General features: G+C 39.0%; 1 protein-coding gene across 2 annotated transcripts; it reads left to right on the forward strand.

Moving 5' to 3' along the window:
• The first annotated feature begins 1,441 nt into the window (after positions 1 to 1,441).
• On the forward strand, positions 1,442 to 17,919 carry LOC104009185 (arrestin domain-containing protein 3). Of its 2 annotated transcripts, XM_087760350.1 has the most exons (9): positions 1,442 to 1,938; positions 6,003 to 6,084; positions 9,296 to 9,443; positions 10,691 to 10,793; positions 11,230 to 11,486; positions 11,906 to 12,068; positions 12,902 to 13,056; positions 13,335 to 13,396; positions 14,755 to 17,919. In XM_087760350.1, exons 1-9 carry the CDS (start codon positions 1,659 to 1,661, stop codon positions 14,834 to 14,836), a joined length of 1,332 nt encoding a protein of 443 aa, XP_087616476.1. In that variant the 5' UTR covers positions 1,442 to 1,658; the 3' UTR covers positions 14,837 to 17,919. The 2 variants fall into 2 exon arrangements, with proteins under 2 accessions (XP_087616476.1, XP_009459413.1); XM_009461138.2 differs by lacking the exon at positions 13,335 to 13,396 and having other exon boundaries at positions 1,444 to 1,938; positions 14,755 to 17,918.

The following is a 17,919-nucleotide window of genomic DNA, read 5'->3' on the forward strand; positions in this document are numbered from 1 at the left end:
TTGTCTGCTCCTGCAGCGATCCGACTGAGGCAAGGAGTCCCTCCGGAAATTTTCCGGGGGTACCCTAGGGAGTCCCGTTCTCAACCGGTCCTGCAGCCGAGCAGAGAGGGTCCCATCTGGGGTGACAAAACTGATAAAAAAATTCACAGATGCTTCTCCTCACAGTCCGAATCTCCCCAAGGGAGAAACGGAGTATTCAGAGAGTCCCTGAAATGAAACTCAATAGCAACGAAGTCACTATTAAGCAGGTATCCTTTATTGCAGCACTGGGCAGCACTGGGGATTCTCCACCATAAGTGCTTCAACGAGTCAATGAATTTTTAGAGAATATGTACTAGAAAATCCTACATATTCACAGGATTTCCGAGAAATCATTTACATAAACATGATATTTCCTGGAACTCATTAACATATGCAAATGTCCGATCCACATGCGCAGTTGTCTCCCGTGGTGGTCTTCAGGTGGTCTTTGGGGGTCTTCAGATGAAGGCTTGTAGTCTTCTTCACTGTGTTCGCTGATTGACCTTTGCTTCTGCGCAAACTCAGTCCTAGGATCACGTAAACGGTGTCCTTCAAGGCTGTTGTTGTCATTCTTTTGTGCCCTCCTGTCTTCCATGCATTTGTTCTCCCAAGGCCCAGTTGTCTGAGATGGGATTATCCCGGAGCCCCCTTATCTTACAACCATTCTAACTACTCCCTAAATCACAAAGGCCTTTCTTTTGTTTAGTTAAGTGACTAAGATATTTAAAATATCCTTTTTGCCCCTAGGCTTTAATTCTTTCAGGAGGCATTTTGATGCAGTGGCTTTGTCTATCTTGGCTTTAACCCTTTCAGCTCCTTGCCTACAACCTGCTCAGGACTAGCCGCTTCACGTACAAAAGCTTTGGGCGAGATCTGTAACTGAGCGACGTGCCGAGCATTTCCCTGACAGAATCGTTGCTATTTTTGCTGTTAGCCAGGCAACCCGTGGCTGAGGGGGAGAACCCGTGCCGGCCGCGGCCAGACTCCGGGGCCCGGCGCTCACCGCCCACTGCCCGATTTCAGCTGCCAGCTCCTTCCGAGACACCTCCCGGCCAGCCAGGCAGGGCCCCCAGGCCGTGCCAGGCAGTGAGACGAGACGAGACGAGACGAGACGAGACGAGACGAGACGTCGAAGCCCCCCGGACAAGGAGCCGTCACACCCCCCGCCACACACATTTTTCTCTCAGTTCTTCAGTACCTATCTCAACACCGCACTGCGGGCTCGCAGCGGAGCCCTGGCTCTACCGGGGAATACTCCGGCCCTCTGCACGAGGCTGGAGCAATAACAAAAGAAAAACGCACACAACAGGGAAGATACGCGCAAACGGCGGAGGAAACCGCCGCCGCGACTCGACTCACGCATGCGCGGCGAGGTTGTTTTTCACAAAGCTGTTCTTAAAGTGAGCTGACAGCGTATGGGTAGCTGTCTTTGTAAGAAGATTACAGCGTTGGGTGGTCACCGCCACCGCTGGGGTTTTCTCAGTAATTCCTATGAAGCGTTTGTAGGGGACACGCTGATCTTGTTGGCAGGCTCTTTGCGTGGCAGAATCGTTGTTCAGCGTAAAGATAGCATTTTGTATGAGACCTTGACTTTTTTTTTTTTTTACAGTATATTTTTATACACTTTGTTATAAAATATGGTGCTGGGGAAGGTGAAGAGTTTGACAATGAGCTTTGACTGTCTCAATGACAGCAATATCCCCGTCTATTCTAGCGGGGACACAGTCTCGGGAAGGGTGAATTTAGAAGTTACTGGGGAAATTAGAGTAAAATCTCTTAAAATTCATGCAAGAGGACATGCAAAAGTACGTTGGACTGAATCTAGAAATGCTGGATCCAACACTGCCTATACACAAAATTACACTGAAGAAGTAGAGTATTTTAACCATAAGGATGTTCTCCTCGGGCACGAAAGAGGTAAGCTTTTCACTTATTTATTCACTATATGCAGACATTTTTCCAGAAAAAGACACATCTTTGCATCGTCTTGGTTTATCCCTTTTTAGTATGCAGTCTCATAGAGTTCGCTATTTCTAAAGATGAGGAAATGCCGGTTACGATCTTAGGTTTTATTTTTGATTATTTGAACATTTACTTAATATTAAAACCGCGTCGAGGTGCATTTTCGAAGTACCTGCAAACAGGACTTTCTTAAAATACATGCTTTTTAACAGAGTCTTTTCATAAGGATTTGCATTTTTTTAATACAGTTTTATTGATCTGCAATGTCGGTTTTTTTCTTAGTGATATTAGCAGGAGTTGTTTCTCTATGGGGAAATTAATTGTTAAATCAAAGCCAGATATGCAGTAAATTGCTTTCTTGGTAGCATCCTGTCGAATCATAAGTGTAATTAAAACATAACACTAGACTTTTTGACACATAATAGATGCAGGTCTGAATTTCAGACTGATATGTGATGATTTTTAAGGTTGGTTCATTGTTGGCAGATAAAAGATTCCCTGTGGCTATCACCACCCCACCTGTAATTTTCCACCTCTTCCTTTGTTCTAAACTAGTATACTTGTAAATTACTTTCATTTCTTTTATTCAACTCCTCTATTGGGGACCCAAATGTAAAAATCTGTCTGAAAGGTCAAATAAGAGTTCATGGTTGTACGATCGGAGCATCGCTTCTCTGAGTTGGGGAGTTCTGGAACCTGGTCTGCTAAGCCTCTATAGAAACGGAAAGTGCCCTGCAGATTCCCTTATTTTAGGTATGGAAATGGGGTATTACATTGTGAGTGGGATTGTGGGTCTTAAATTTGGTAATCTGTTGTTCGCATAGTTACGTTGTGAAAGTATAAGGGACTCTAAGCTTGTTTTTTCTGAAGTTTCCACCCTTTGTTAGAAGCGGTTCAATCCTGTTTGGGACCGGTCCTGGGGAGAAGGGAGGGAGTACTCCTTCTCTCCGCAGATTGGTTGCACACGTCAGGTGGTGGCGATGACTTAATTCCTAGCACAAGAAAATGTTAAAACTGATTACATAATTTGGGTCGGGTGTTTTGGTGTGTTGTTTTGTTTTTGTTTTAAATATGCAGCATATTTACTGCAGAGATCCTCTGCAGTAAAATGCAATTTTTGAAGAAGTTCGACCCTAGGTTGTATTGAGCCTTTTATTAAGCACTTCTGAAATAAATACTGTAGCAGAGTGGAGTTGCTATTGATTTTAATTATGTTATCGTGATGCAAGCAAGCACGGGTCACTCATGAGGTGGCTTTGTAGCTCAAATGTTCTTTATACTGCCGCCTTAGAAAGAATTCTCTCATGTGAAAGTTCATTCACCTTTGGTTTGCAGATGACAGAAACGTGCAAACGTGCATGAGTCGTTCATAGCAGGATGTATGCTTACAAGTAGGAGGGCGACCCCGTGCTTCTAACTGTCTGCTTAAACAGCAGCAATGACTTTGCATGTGGGCTGCAGATCCAAATGCTGACCCCGATAGTAGGTGCTTGGGTTTGGCTGGAAACGGAACAAAGGTGGTAGGGAGGGGACAGATCTGACACATTTCGACACCAGAAGCAAGACAGGGTGTGCGGCACGTAAAAACTTAAGCAGTTGTCCCGGGACACCGCTGCCCCTGCCCCTCTCCCGGCTGCAGGGGCAGGACTGCGAACACTGCTGCACGGACTGGAGTTTAACTCAACACCTCGTACCCTAGCATAGTCCGGAAGGCCACGCCCTGTCCCCGCCTTGTCATTGGCCTGCTGGGGTTTGTTAGCCTGTTGCTAAGGCGATGCCAGCCGCTGATTATAGGGGCCTGGGACGTGGGGGAAGAGCGAGGCTGAGGGAGCAGGCTCCCCTGCCCGCACTCTGGGTGTGTGCTGGAGGCGGGGCGAACGGGCTCTGGCCGCCTCGAGGTCAGCCCTGTGCGGGGTTGGGGGTGCTCCGGTCCTTGCTTCCCTGAGGAGTTACAGAGTATGCACGGTGGGGGAGGGCGCTAGCTGTGAAGTGAGGAGTACAAGTTTACCTTGCTGGGAAAACGGGGGGGGGGGTTGGTGGTGTTTCAGTTCAGCAGTTACTGCTTTCTCCTTTGCTGCCTGCCTTTCCTCCCCCAGTTATGGATCCGATCTTGTCCTTGGTAGGACGCTGGGGGTGCTGCACTGCTAAGGGGGAGTGCTGTCACTCTGGTCACTTTTTGTTGGGAATGGGGCCTGCCTGGCAATGTCGGCCTTGACGGCTCAGAGGGCACGCTGCCTTTCTTGGGAAAGTCCATCTCTGGGGACAGACAGAAGCATTCAAGCTCCTGCCGCGCACCTCCACTGGGCCAGCAAGGGGCTGCGAGCAGGGGCAGCCACTGGGACACATGGCCCTACAGCCTCTCACAACCCTCACTCGGTTGTCTTTCCCCTCTCGTGCCCCCAGCCAGCACTATTCGGAATCGCCTTTCAGTAATGGTCAGCACATGCTCCTGAGAGAAGTGCAGGATTGGGGTGTCACCTTGCATGTAGCACAGGGCAGGCCCAGGCAAGCCAGCAGCATGGCCCTGTGGTATGAGGAGACCGGATGGTGAGGCATGGGTGGTGCCCCTCCCTCTCTCCTTACATCTGCGCTAGTCAGGCTAGGCTGTGAGCAGAGTTGCTGAGTGAATGTGGTGGGGTGTAATGTATACTGTATGTATATGAGTGGCTGGCAGGGGATCTGCTCGCGCCTGTTTAGGCCAGTCCTCTCCTGCTCCAGCGTAGTCTGTGATTGACAGCTCAGTACTTGTTTATCACAGTTCTGCTGCTGCTGCTCAGGCTCAATGGGACTGCTGATCTGGCAGAAAGGAAGTGAAGAAGGGATAAAAAACTTATGTGCAAGGAAAAGATTATTATTTTTAATTTAAAAAAAACCCAAAACCTCCAAGTGTTTTTTAACAAAAAAAGCATTATCCACATTGTTTTGCTCTTTCGGTATATTGAAGATTCTTATTTCATGACATTACGAGCTGAGGATGCATTTGTGTAAATAGTGTTCTAGTGTTTTTATATTTTTGCATGGGTTTGTTTCAGCATTTTTGGTGCACTAAAGAAATCAGAGCATCAGCATTTTTGTGGGACAATGGGAACTAAAAAAAAAAAAAAATCTTAAAATGTACCAATATTCCTTCATGATGTTTCAGACTATTAATAGGTAGTATCTTTTGCATAATCCCACTATATGTGTGTTTATTACCCCAACCCTTTTGTATATGAGATGCTCAATTATTTTCTCCAAATAACTTTCTGTTTTGATGGAATCAGCATTTTTCTGGTTTTATGGTAATTATATCAGAACAAACCACAAATTTGTTGGAGCATTTAAAGCAATACAAGGAATCATGACTATAAACCAAGGTCAGCTTTCTTGTTGAAATTAGGAAATATTTGGGTCTTTGCTATCCAAGCAAAATCGAGCTAAACTTTGAATTTTTGATACATTAGCTCTAAACAACATTAATTGGACAGCTTGCCACCTTTTGTGCCCCTGAATTTGTTTGCTACTTTCTAGGTGGTGCTTGTGCACTTTTTAAAAATCAATTTTTGGACACTTGCTAGGCAGGAGATAGAAGGAAGCTGAATTACTAAATTTAATCTATTAATGTAGCAGACTTAATACTAAGATCACTTAATACTATTAGAGAGCTCTATTTCATTTTAAGTTTTAACTAGAAATCATATTGGAAAATAGTTTCCATTACAGATCTTTCAGGCAGACCTTGAAATGGCAGCAGTTACAACTATGTCAGTACTCAGAATCAAGATCATAAATTAAAACAAGTTAACGTCTGCTTTTATGTAAGGTGAATCTTGGAATCTCGCCTAACCTTAAAAATTCTGCAGCCATACATCTAGCAGTTAATACAAATGGACTGGAGAGACTTGTTTCTGGGACACTGTGTTCTTAGTATTGTAAAGAATGTATAAATCCCTCTTATTCTGGAAAAGAAACCTATATAATATATTATGCTGTGTAAAATGTTCACAGGTGGAATAGCATATTGGGTTTTTCCCTCCTAGATGATGACAATTCTGAAGAAGGCCTTCACACCATTCATTCAGGAAGGCATTCATATGCTTTCAGCTTTGAGCTTCCACAGATGTAAGTACTTACATGCAGTACACAGCTTGTGTGAGAGAAGCCTAAGATACATACCTGCTTAAGAAAAATTCTTGTGGGTGGAGGGGAAACCTGTTCAATGGTAGTAGGAGTTGTGCTCAGACATGCAATAGAGGACATAATCTCATTAAACTGAAGAGGTTGCTTTTAAACTGGTTAAGAGTTTTTCACAAAACAGGAGCTCATTGTTGCTCAGTTGGTTACTCTCTCTTTTTGACTGAGGTCTATTGGACTCATTATGTCTTGTGGTATTTTACCCCTTCACAGGAGAAGGGAGGGGAATTTGTGTCATTTGAGTCCTGCAGAGTGGCTGAGGTATCTTCTAAATGAAACAAGATTTTACTGGAGCCATGCAGGCCATCAGAACTAGTGATAACAGCTTAACTGTAGTCTGAAACAGATGTGGCAAGCTTAACCACATTTGAACAAAATAAGAATTTTTTTTTCTAGTTTAAATAGGATGTATGTACTCAAGCTGACCTTTAGGCAAAAAGCCAGGATGGAAATAAGCAAACAGATGGGTGGATAAAGCAAGAAACATTCCCATACCTAATCCTGCTTGTCTCAGAAAGCAAAGGTGAAGCAAGAGTGACAGCAGAAGTCTTAAGATAAATTGCCACACACACACAAGCTTGAGGTGTCTAATGTATACGTTGTGAAGGGAAGATTTATACACAGAGGAGTTTCCAACATGGAAATTAGCTAAAACACAAGTTGCAGGAAAATTAAATATAAAGGAACAGAGAGAGTCTGGAAATAGACGAAAGAAGGGAGGCAGGAGGAGCCTTTTACTGTAAAAGCCAAGCGCTGAAGTCATTAAGGTTAAAAAAAAAAAAAAGTTGGCAGAATATTGGACTAATACCTAATATTAAAGCTAATAAGCCATCTGCTTATTAGAGGGGCTGGCTTTAGCAGAACCTGTAGATGATAAATGCTTTTATGGATCAGTTTCAGTGAATAGCACAGGGCTTTACAGTAGATATTATTGGAACACTGAAGAAGACCCATATATATGGAGACTTTTAGAAGTCAATTTAAGGTTCAGATGAAAATCTCTTCTATAAGAAGTGATAAGGATGATACCAATATTCCCTTGAGTTGGAAGGGATGTTCAAATATGAAAGAACAAAACAGTATATGTGAATATGGAATATTATGTTTGAGATTAAATAGATGACCAGTAAAATGGCACAAGCATTGATTAAAACACTGAAGTTCTTTTCAAGTGACTTGAAGGAATAACTATGAAGCCATCTTTGATAATACTGAAAAAAATGAAGGCTGGTAATAAAAGGCCTGAAGAACACTAGTTTGACACTGCCTCCTTACTGTTTCTTGCTATTTTGTATCCATAGAATATTTCTAAAAAATTATTTAAACCAAAACCGATGTGGTGGCTTGACCTTGGCTGGCTGCCAGCCCTCCATGCAGTTGTTCTCTCACTCCCCCTCATCAACAGGACAGGGAGAGAAAATAAGATGGACAAGCTTGTGGGTTGAGATAAAGGCAGTTTAATAAGAAAAACAAAAGCCGTACACAGAAGCAAAGCAAAAATAAGAATTCATTCGCTACTTCCCAATGGCAGGCAGATGTCCAACCACTTCTTGGAAAGCAGGGCCTCAGTATGTGTAGTAGTTGCTTGAGAAGACAAACGCCATAACCATGAATGTCTGTGTCAGCTTTGTCTGTCTGTCTGCCCCCCCCCCCCCCCATTGCTGAGCATGATGTCATATAGTATGGAATATGGAATATCCCTTTGGTCAGGTTGGGTCAGCTGTCCTGGCTATGTCCCCTCCCAACCTCTTGCCCACACCCAGCCTATTGGCCTTTGGGGGTGGGGTGTTGAAGAGACAGCCTTGATGCTGTGCAAGCACTGCTCAGCAATAACTAAAACATTGGTGTTATATATTGCTCAGCAATAACTAAAACACTGTTCTAGCCAAAAATGCAAAGCACAGCACTGTTATGAGGAAAGTTAACTCCATCCCAGCCAGACCCAGTACAACCAAATACAAAGCAATAGTGGAAAAAAAACAAGACACTGACTGGCCTTATTGATTTTTCCTTAAAGGATACTGGGGCAGGATGAAACACTGAAGACTGATTAGAAAATCCTTTCATTTGTGTTTATTAAGAAAAAAAAGTAAACATTTCAGATGTGCAAATAGAGATGTCAAACCTGTAGCAGAAAGAATCATTCTAGTAAAGTACTAGCACAGCTAGTATTATTCCCTGTAGAAGTTAGGGAGGGAAGCTTTGCCCATAACTTATCTTTTATTATGATGCATTTCAAACGTAGTGCAATATAAAAATTCTTCCTTTGAGATTAAAGGCAAAAAACATTAGGAAAAGACAAGTTACAGTTAACTGGACGTGACTGGAATATAAAAATCTTATGTCCTTCATCTTATGATGTTGGGGGGGGGGAGGAGGAGGGAGGAGAGTAGGAAAAAAGGGTAATGCTGAAAGGTTTGGAGTCCCTTTCCACATCTTCCCCCCCCCCCCCCAACTCCCCAAAAGGGCTTCCTTTGTCTTTCAGCGTTCAGAGCAGAATAGTCTTTATTTTTTATATATATATATCTCTCTCTCAATATTTTAAGATGGCCTCATCAGGCTAAAGGAAAATTAGAAGATGCTCAAAATAGCCTCTCTCTCTATTCAGAACTCTAAACTGAAATATTTAACTACCATACCTAATGCAAAACAAACTACAAAAGCACTCAGTTATAGCTAAAATAAACCACTGAGATACCAGCCAAGTAAATAATACACAATTACTTACAGAATACAATGTCCATCCAATTATTGTTTTGGTACTAATGCTAATTTTATTTGGTGGTCTTAATTTGACCTTAAAAGGGCATGCTTTTATTCTATACTTGAAAGTGGCCTCTTAGGTCTAAAGGAAATGTATACTCTTCTGGCATTTTCTAGCACAATTCTTTAACCGATTCTTAAAATTCTTTAACCGATTCTTAAAACTTCTACAAAACTACTGTTGGATGAATTGGAGATGATATTTTCTCCCAACTTTAATCTTACATTTTTCTGAGATATGGAAACTTTGCAAATAAGTTATGCTTATTATGATGCACTAAAAATACAGTTCTACATACTAATTCCTAATCTGATCAATTGTATCATTACTGGAAAGAGAAAAATTTTACTCAACTTTGACCTTTGTCCTGCACAGACCACTTGCTACCTCATTTGAAGGCAGACATGGCAGTGTGCGCTATTGGGTGAAAGCTGAATTGCATAGGCCTTGGCTTCTACCAGTAAAATTAAAGAAGGAATTTACAGTCTTTGAACATATAGATATCAACACTCCTTCATTACTGGTAAGAACTGACAGAATTACTCATTCTTTTTCTGGCATAAAAATAACGAAGTATAATAACTGAAACAACATCACATGCAATTTTACCTAATATTTATTTGCTAGTTTAACTACAGCTCTTCTTTTAAGTATTATAATCAGTTTAGCAACTCTTTAACTGCTGGTATTTTGAAGGCTAAGTTATCCTGTACTTGGAGTTGCTTGATTTTTACGATACATAAAATGCATTTGTCAATCTAAATTGATACTACTAAATTGTAGAATCTCATTAAGGAAGAAAATTTGGTGAACTGTTCCTCTTCAAATATAAATACAGAATAATCTATGGAAGGAACAGTGCAGCTCTTAATATTTTAGTGAGGAACTGCTAACTTAAAAATGCACAGTAAAAAAAATTTACTACAGTGCATAATTGATAATTTCCGTATGGATAGTTTTCTACTGATGGGGAGAAACTATCACAATTCTGTATAATCCTTTCCTGAAATTTCATTTTATTAAAATAACTTTAATATCACAACTGCTTTCAATGAGGATTTGATTTCAGTCTGGCCTAAAATTCCTTTATTTTATTCCTTTCTCAAATTTTAAGGGGGGGGGGGAGGGAATTAAAGTCCATTTGAATAGGTTTCTTGTGTGTATGGGTGAAAAATCAGGCTTGCAAAGGGACCTTGCACAAACTGCATTAAAATCAAAGGTCTCTCATTTGACTTTATTGCTTGATCCAAAGCCCATTAAATCCTGATGTTGTGTAAAATAAGTCTTTATAATATAGATGAAACAGGATCGTTCAGAAACCAAGGAAATAGTAGGAGTCAAGATTACAGTAGTTTAGCTTAGTTATTTTGTTTCTGAAATACAGCTTAATGGAAAGTGCAAATATTTTCTAATTTACTGTTAGTTAAATGAAAAGCTCTGCAACAGTATGTTGGGATGTGTAGGCTATGAAGACTTTTGTTTTAAGCTATACAGTATTTATTTTTAGTATTAAAAACTGTTTTAAGTATGGCTGTAGTATGGAGGATGGCAGAAAAAGCAATACTAATACAGCAATAGAATTAGGACAAACGTATCTGTATAATGCTGTTTAAATTGCTTGAGACCTTTCCTATGAAAGTAGCTTTGTTTATCAAAATATGTAATAATAAGCGCATTATGAAAATGATTATTTTCCTGTGTTGATTTAAATACCTGAAGAGATTCGTGGAACTTGTAATTTGATGGACAATATTTTTTCTCTTCTTGCAGTCACCCCAAGCAGGCACAAAAGAAAAGACTCTATGTTGTTGGCTTTGTACCTCAGGCCCAATATCCTTAAGTGCTAAAATTGAAAGAAAGGGCTACACTCCAGGTATGTAATAGAAGTAATTATAGGATATGTTTTTCCTTCCCTTTTAAAGCTACAGTTTGTACTTACTGTTTTTATATAAATGAAACATTAAGGATATTTTTACCACCTCAGTCTGCACTTAGCAATCTTCTCAGTATACTCTTAACTAAGACAGCGCTACTTGTATCTCTAGATTATTAAAGGACCTCATCTATTAGTCTGGTGTGTTTTGGTTTGGTTTGGTTTTTGTGGGTTTTTGTTTGTGTGTTTTTCCTTTTAGAACAGCTCATGGGAATCTTGCTTCTATTAGCATCAGTAGATGTTTTTCCAGGTAGAGCAGTGATAGCAGCATCTGGTGCATTATAACAGTATACAGAATGTGACAGTTAGCTTAAGCTGCCTTGTAAATGTAAAGAGAACTTGAAATTCTGGGATTTTGTTTGTTTGTTTGTTTCAGGTGAATCAATTCAGATCTTTGCTGAGATTGAGAATTGCTCTTCCCGTATGGTGGTGCCAAAGGCAACCATTTACCAAACACAGGCATTCTATGCCAAAGGGAAAATGAAGGAAGTAAAACAGCTTGTTGCCAACCTCCGTGGGGAATCCTTGTCATCTGGTAAAACAGAAACCTGGAATGGCAAACAGTTGAAAATTCCACCTGTTTCCCCTTCAATCCTTGACTGTAGTATAATCCGTGTGGAGTATTCACTGATGGTATGTTGGGTGGTCTGTTTCACTCTCAAGAATGAGTAGCTTCCAACATTCCATACAAATTCCTAGCAGAGCATTTTGTGATAATTAGTTATGAAAGAAATACATGTGTTCTGGTATTAGTGTCCTGACAGGAGATCTGGTAAGTAAATTTGGTTTAAATCACGCAAGTTCTTAAAACAGTTGTGTGTCAACTAAGCGAGCATTTAATGAATAGACTGTGTTTCCATGTGAGGACTCATGTTAAGACTCTTCTTTTAACTTGAAGAGCTCATGTCTCCATAGGGACATGGGCCCTAAAATAGACTATTAGAAACAAGCTCCTCATGGAAATTTCCATGGAAAGACAACTTAGACTAATACTTATGAAGTGCTGATAAAACCCCACATTTTAATCATACACTTGTTTCATTTTTCTTCAGGTATATGTTGATATTCCAGGAGCCATGGATTTATTCCTTAACTTACCACTGGTCATTGGTACCATTCCTCTACATCCATTTGGTAGCAGAACATCAAGTGTGAGCAGCCAGGGTAGCATGAACATGAATTGGCTTGGCCTGACACTGCCTGAAAGACCAGAAGGTAACTTGACAATACAAATCCCAATCAATTTGCTAGTCTGTGTTGATTTTTGTTTGTTTTATTTATTGCAGTCTTGCTAACAGAGTCAAATTACATCCTTTCATAACAAAGCCCACAGGAAATCTGTTGTGGATGTTTTCTTGCCACTGGCTTATCCTATGTAGAATAGAGTTTCTTCCCTCCCTGCCTTCCTCTCTCTAGGACAGGCAGTGAAATCCAGCTGCCTTAGAAGGTGGCAGAAATGAAAGCACAGGATACCATTGTATCTGTGCACAACTTCATTACTTCCACCTCCAGTATCCCAATTGCATTCTTGGTTATAAGGCGTTGCAACCCATAATAGCAGTTTCTGGGGTCTCTCACCAGCCTTAGTAGCCAAGGCTTTGTGAAAAGATAATATTCTTTTCTATGGGAAATCTCTTATGGCCAAAAAAAAAAATTATGTATTTCCTTCCTTCTGTTTTCACGTATCTAATATCCTGGTTTTTTTAAGTGCAACTCCCAGACCTGGAGACTTCTGGAGTCTGGAGGACTGCAATATTCTGTCATTCCTATCTGTCTATCTGTACAGAAATAAACTATCTTTGGTATGCTTTAAATTTTAAGGGGATAATTAAGCCACAATAAACAGTGGTCAGTCTGTTTTTGAACATAAGCTTAATATTAGAATAAAATGAAATAGTCTAGTCTCCCTTTTTTGTTTAACAATTTTTGAAGAAGTCACCTGCCTGCTGGTGAATCTTACAGCGATTAAAGTTTAATATTTATCATGTTATATATTTTGACATGCCTAAGAACTTGTTGTTTGAACTGCATGTACCTTCTTTCTTAAGCACCTCCTAGCTATGCAGAAGTGGTCACAGAGGAAAACAGACAGTCCAGCCTTGCACCTATAGCTGCTTTTGATGATTTTGAGAGAGCACTTCAAGGACCATTATTTGCATACATCCAGGAGTTCCGTTTTCTGCCTCCACCCCTATATTCAGAAGTAGGTATATCTGTCACAATATGATGATTCATGTATTGTTTGTGTCTGACTTTTTTTTGTCTTGTGGAATAAGTTTAGGAAGCTGTTTCTCCTTCCTAAAATTAAGAGAAACCATTAAAATGATAAACATGGAATAAGTTGTTTTGGGGGAGGATTTTTGTTTGTTTGTAAGATGCAGATGAGTTGCATCAAGAGTTTTCCATGCCTGTTTTACAGCATGGGTTACCCTTTTTTTTATTTTTATTTTAACATGAACTCTGCAACCTTAAATTTAAAAGGTGCTCTGTGAGGTGCCTTGGCTTCTCTATCATGCTATTTCCTGGAGCTGCAGACCTGGAAGGTAATTTTCCTTGGCAGCACTCTTCCTTAGTCTAATACTTTCTGGAAATTTTCAAAGTGTTGTTTACCATTTTAGCAACATCATTTTTATTTTTTTTTTAATACACAAATTAAAAAAAAAAAAAAGGTTTCAACTCTTTTACCTCTACTGCTTCCTAACATTTTATAGCAACCACTAAATTGTTTTGCCTGCATGTGTGTTTAAGTTCTGTAGATGTAGGGCTTTCAGAAGCTTCATGTAGAAAAGTGACATACTGGTATTCATTTCTGACTTAAGTTTTTTGAAGTACAAAGTTCTTCAACACTTTCAGCTTTTACAGAACTAAAAATGCAGCCACTGAATAACCATGAATGAGATGCAAATTTCAAAGCCTTTCATGTTTATGTTTTTCAAGAAAAAGCAGTGATATAGGACAAAAGAAAAAAACGTGTCCTCTGGCCAAATTTTGCCTGAATTCATCCACTTTAGGAAAATAGCATTATGTAGTATGATTCCCCCCCGGCCTTTAAACACTACTGTGCTAATGAGTGGGCAGAGGGGTGTTTTTTGTGTGCTAGATGCTTTCCTGAGAACTCTGCTATAGCTTAACTCTAGAGCACAACTCCTGAGTCCTTTTCTTTCTAAATTTTAAAGTACCTAAAAAGAAGCTTTTTTTTTTAAAAAAACAAAAACAAAAAAGGCTATATGAAGTTAACTGATGAAATGTTGTCTAAAATGCACTGTACACTTAAACTATTCTTACCATCCAGTTTTTGAGACCTAAGTTAGCAGGCTCTACCCCTCCTTTCTCCTATAGAAAGGAAGAAGAGGTAAGGTTTAGAACATGTGAACTTTTGAAACATCCCATAGGATATTTGAGGATTGATTACTTTGAAATTAAAAAGTAGAATGATTTTTTTTATTGGTAACTTTCTGCCTTTTCAAGCAAAACTTCTCTACTTCTCTCAAATCAATTAAATATTTCTTAAGTTATGTTTCTAGTGATATGTCATCATCTTTTTTTGTATATATCAGATAATTCAAAAGACTTCTATGCTAGTAAAGCAGAAATTTTTAGTGTTACATTAGTTATTCATGCTTATCCTTAAACTACCATTGACCTGTAATTTAAAGTCTTCCACTGTATCTAATATTAATATTTCTATTAATTTTTATCTGAAGTTTTGTCTGACTAGAAGTTTTTCAACTATTTCAATAACCTTTGGACTGGGAATGCCATGTACCATTGTAATTGTCTCAAACTTGTGAATTTTGATTTTTATTTCTAGTAGTTGATTCTAAAATGCACTGGGGTTTTGTGGCTTTTTTTTTCTTTTTTTTTTTTTGTTTGTTTGTTTGTTCTTTTCCCTTTTGGTTAGATTGATCCAAACCCAGATCAGCCCACAGATGAGAGACCATCTTGCCCCTCTCGTTGAAGGAATCCATAAAAAGCTGACTTGACTTGGGTTTTGAATCACACCTGCTGTGTTGAAAATCAAGGTGTCATAGTGGAGACATGCTTCTAAAGGAAATGGTATTGCTCTTGCCTGTACGGTGAATAAATGAAAACAACCTGTGATCATGCTTTGACACCTACAGCACATCATAGGACTGCTCCACATGCTTGAAAACCTGAGCGTGCCCCCCCCCCCCCCCCAATAGTGGCACATACTAGGAGCAGCCTTACTAGTGTAGAGTCGCGTGTTTCAAAACACTCAAACCATGTTGTAAGAGAGGAATGGCTGCTTCTTATGATTCAGAAATTTGCACATGCTTATTGCTTATGTTATGCAGTTCAGCATCACTACAGCTTTTTCTCATTTATTATGGACTGTTGTTACTCCCCCTTAATTGTTTGTGATCTGCACAACAAGGAACAAAAGAAAGCTTTGACAAAAAAAAAAAGTGATGAAGACTGACAAATGCACTGACTTTAAAAAAAAACGAAACAAAAAAAACAACAAAAAAACCCCAAAAAAACCTTAATGTAGCCAGAATTGTCCTAGTAGTCTGATCATGTATCACCTCTTCAGTTTGGATCCTATTGTGGATTTATTTACAAACATCACATGCCTTCAAGCCAATCCTTGCTGTATGTTTTGCAGCCAACTGTAGTAGACAAGCAACAGATATGTGGGGGTGGGGGAAGAGATAACAGAAGGAAACTAATAAGAGACTTTGTCAAGGTTGTATACCTTCTTGATTTCTTTTAACAATTTGTTGCCTTTCTGCTATTATTGCAAAGCAATGTTTTGTTACAGACTGCCTAAAGATCACTTAATCTCAGGTGAACTCATCACTTGCCAAACCGTTAGAATGCTATTTGTTTTGTTACTTTGCACTGTTATTTCTTTTGTTTTGTGTTCATGTTTTGGTTTTGTTCTTTGAGGAGGGATTTTGAATAGGGATATGCACAAAACTTACAAAGTGAAAGCAGCACCAGCAGACACCAGCAAAGTGCGAAAAGGACTTTAAAAGGGGATAGTCGTATGCTGTCCAGGGTTCATAGGCAGAGAGATATCTCAACTAGTAGGGATGGGAAGGAGAAGGTTTGTTTGTTGGTTTGTGTTTGTTTTATTAAATAATATGTAGTTACCTAATCACCAAAAATTATATATAAAATGAGTCCCCAGTAGAAAGTATACTTCAGACTGCAAGAAAAGTTTGAACTATGGCAACTAAGCAACAGCTCGGTTTGTGCACTTTGTATTGTCTTCAGGGTTTATGATACTGTAAAAATAGTAAGACTAAAACTATAATAAAACTGGGCCAGAGTATCAGTGTTACCAGCCATACTCAAATTAGTTCGCTAAGAATTGCTCTGATTGTCTCCTGTGCTAGTCCTGAGAGCTTTAAAACAACAAAAAAACCCCAACAATTTTAAACATACATTCGTCTAGAATGTGAGAAATGATATAGAAAAAGTACTCACCAATTGAGTGTACCCTAAAGAAGAAAAGAATGATGGAGCCATTAGATCTGACCAGTGCTTTTATGCTAGAGATTTGTAAACATAAATTTCCTTTTCAGAAATCATGTTAAAAGAAAAAAACCCAACCAACAACAAAAAAAAACCTATTGTCAGAGACATGTCTGATGTTGACTACTTAAAAACTAATCCATTGTGTATATCCTTGTGCAATAAAACAGCTCAGAAAGGAGGGGGAGAGGGAAAGCTGGTGTTTCTGCATTGTGCTCATTCTTATGAAGTTCTGCCTTATTTTTAAGGCTTCATAAATATGACAAAATAGGCTTTTCCATAAGTGGCCTTTATGAGAACATGAAAGATATTTCATGTTTCAAAAATAATGACAGGGTGATTAAAATGAGAGTCACCTTTTCAGTGATTCAGTTCAAAGGTTTGGGCTTTGATAAGCAAGAATTTGAAATTGGGTGATGCTGGCCAATTTTGTGAATGTCCCTTCCTTCTACCCTCTCCAAACAGACAAAATTTTAAAAGTTGATAAGATTATTGGCAAAAAAAGGGCATTTGGTGATTTTACTTTTTTTTCTTTTTTCTTGTTTTAACAGACTAGGGAACAATTGCTGATATACATAGCATTAAAGTACTTATCCTAGTATAATGGAAAACTATATATGAAGCAGAATTGACCAATGTTGTAGTAATTGACATTGCATCACAGGCTGTGATCAGAATGAAAAATTCTAAAACCTTATCAAATAAAGACTTCCCATTTAAACTTTTTTGTTAATTGTTCAGAGGCATTACAGGTTCATAGTTGTAGCCCAATATTTGATATAGAATCTTGATCTGAATTAGGAAAAAAAAGTAAAATCCAAGTACTAGAGAAACAAAGTGCAATATTAAATGTTTGCTTTATAGATTATATTCTATGGCTGTGTGGGGTTTTTTGGGGTTTGGTTTTCTTTTGGTTTTTTGGGGTTTTTTTTGTTTTTTTTTTGGGGGGGGGTGGTTTTGTTGTTGTTGGTTTCTTTTTGTTTTGGTGGGGGTTTTTTTGTGTGTGTGGTTGTTTTTTGGGGTTTTTTTGGTTTTTTTTTTTAGTTTTGGTGCTGAATATGTCCTTATGGACTTTGTTTTAAGAAAACTACGTGGAAAACAATTTCATTTTTCCTATTGTTCTTCCTTGTGGAAAATAAACTTTTTTTAAAAAAAAAAAATGCTTTTAAATGCTTTAACTGTAAGCCATAAGATTGTTTGTGACTTTTACAAAGACACATATTAAATGTTTAAAATAATAGCCATAAGGATCAAATTACTACAGAAATACATATGCTATGTATCGATTACATAGAGAGAAAAAACTATTTCTGGAGCTACACCACTGATTAGCACAAGAGATAAGTTTCAGCACCTTCCCTTCCTTTTTCTTGTTTATATCAATGATTTCTTAGGTCTAGGTTCCAGATGGGAAGTTACAATACAATCTTCTAAATTTAGAAAATACCAATAACTTACAGGATATGAATGTCTTTCCAGGACACTGTTTAAAAACTGTTGTAACTTGTGACCTCTGTTCAAGTTGTCTAGTATTTTCCAGTACATATGGTGGGGGCAGGGACTG

Source organism: Nipponia nippon, unplaced genomic scaffold (genome assembly GCF_047370975.1).
Source record: "Nipponia nippon isolate SJK-2023a ecotype South Korea unplaced genomic scaffold, ASM4737097v1 scaffold_22, whole genome shotgun sequence".
NCBI classification, from domain to species: Eukaryota; Metazoa; Chordata; class Aves; order Pelecaniformes; family Threskiornithidae; genus Nipponia; species Nipponia nippon.

Excerpts from the sequence above, each read along its gene's own strand:
- LOC104009185 (XM_087760350.1), top strand. The coding sequence starts at position 1,659 with ATGGTGCTGGGGAAGGTGAAGAGTTTGACAATGAGCTTTGACTGTCTC. Across the intron at positions 12,069-12,901 it reads ACTGCCTGAAAGACCAGAAG|CACCTCCTAGCTATGCAGAA; the intron begins GTAACTTGACAA and ends TTCTTTCTTAAG. Across the intron at positions 13,397-14,754 it reads TGGAGCTGCAGACCTGGAAG|ATTGATCCAAACCCAGATCA; the intron begins GTAATTTTCCTT and ends CCTTTTGGTTAG.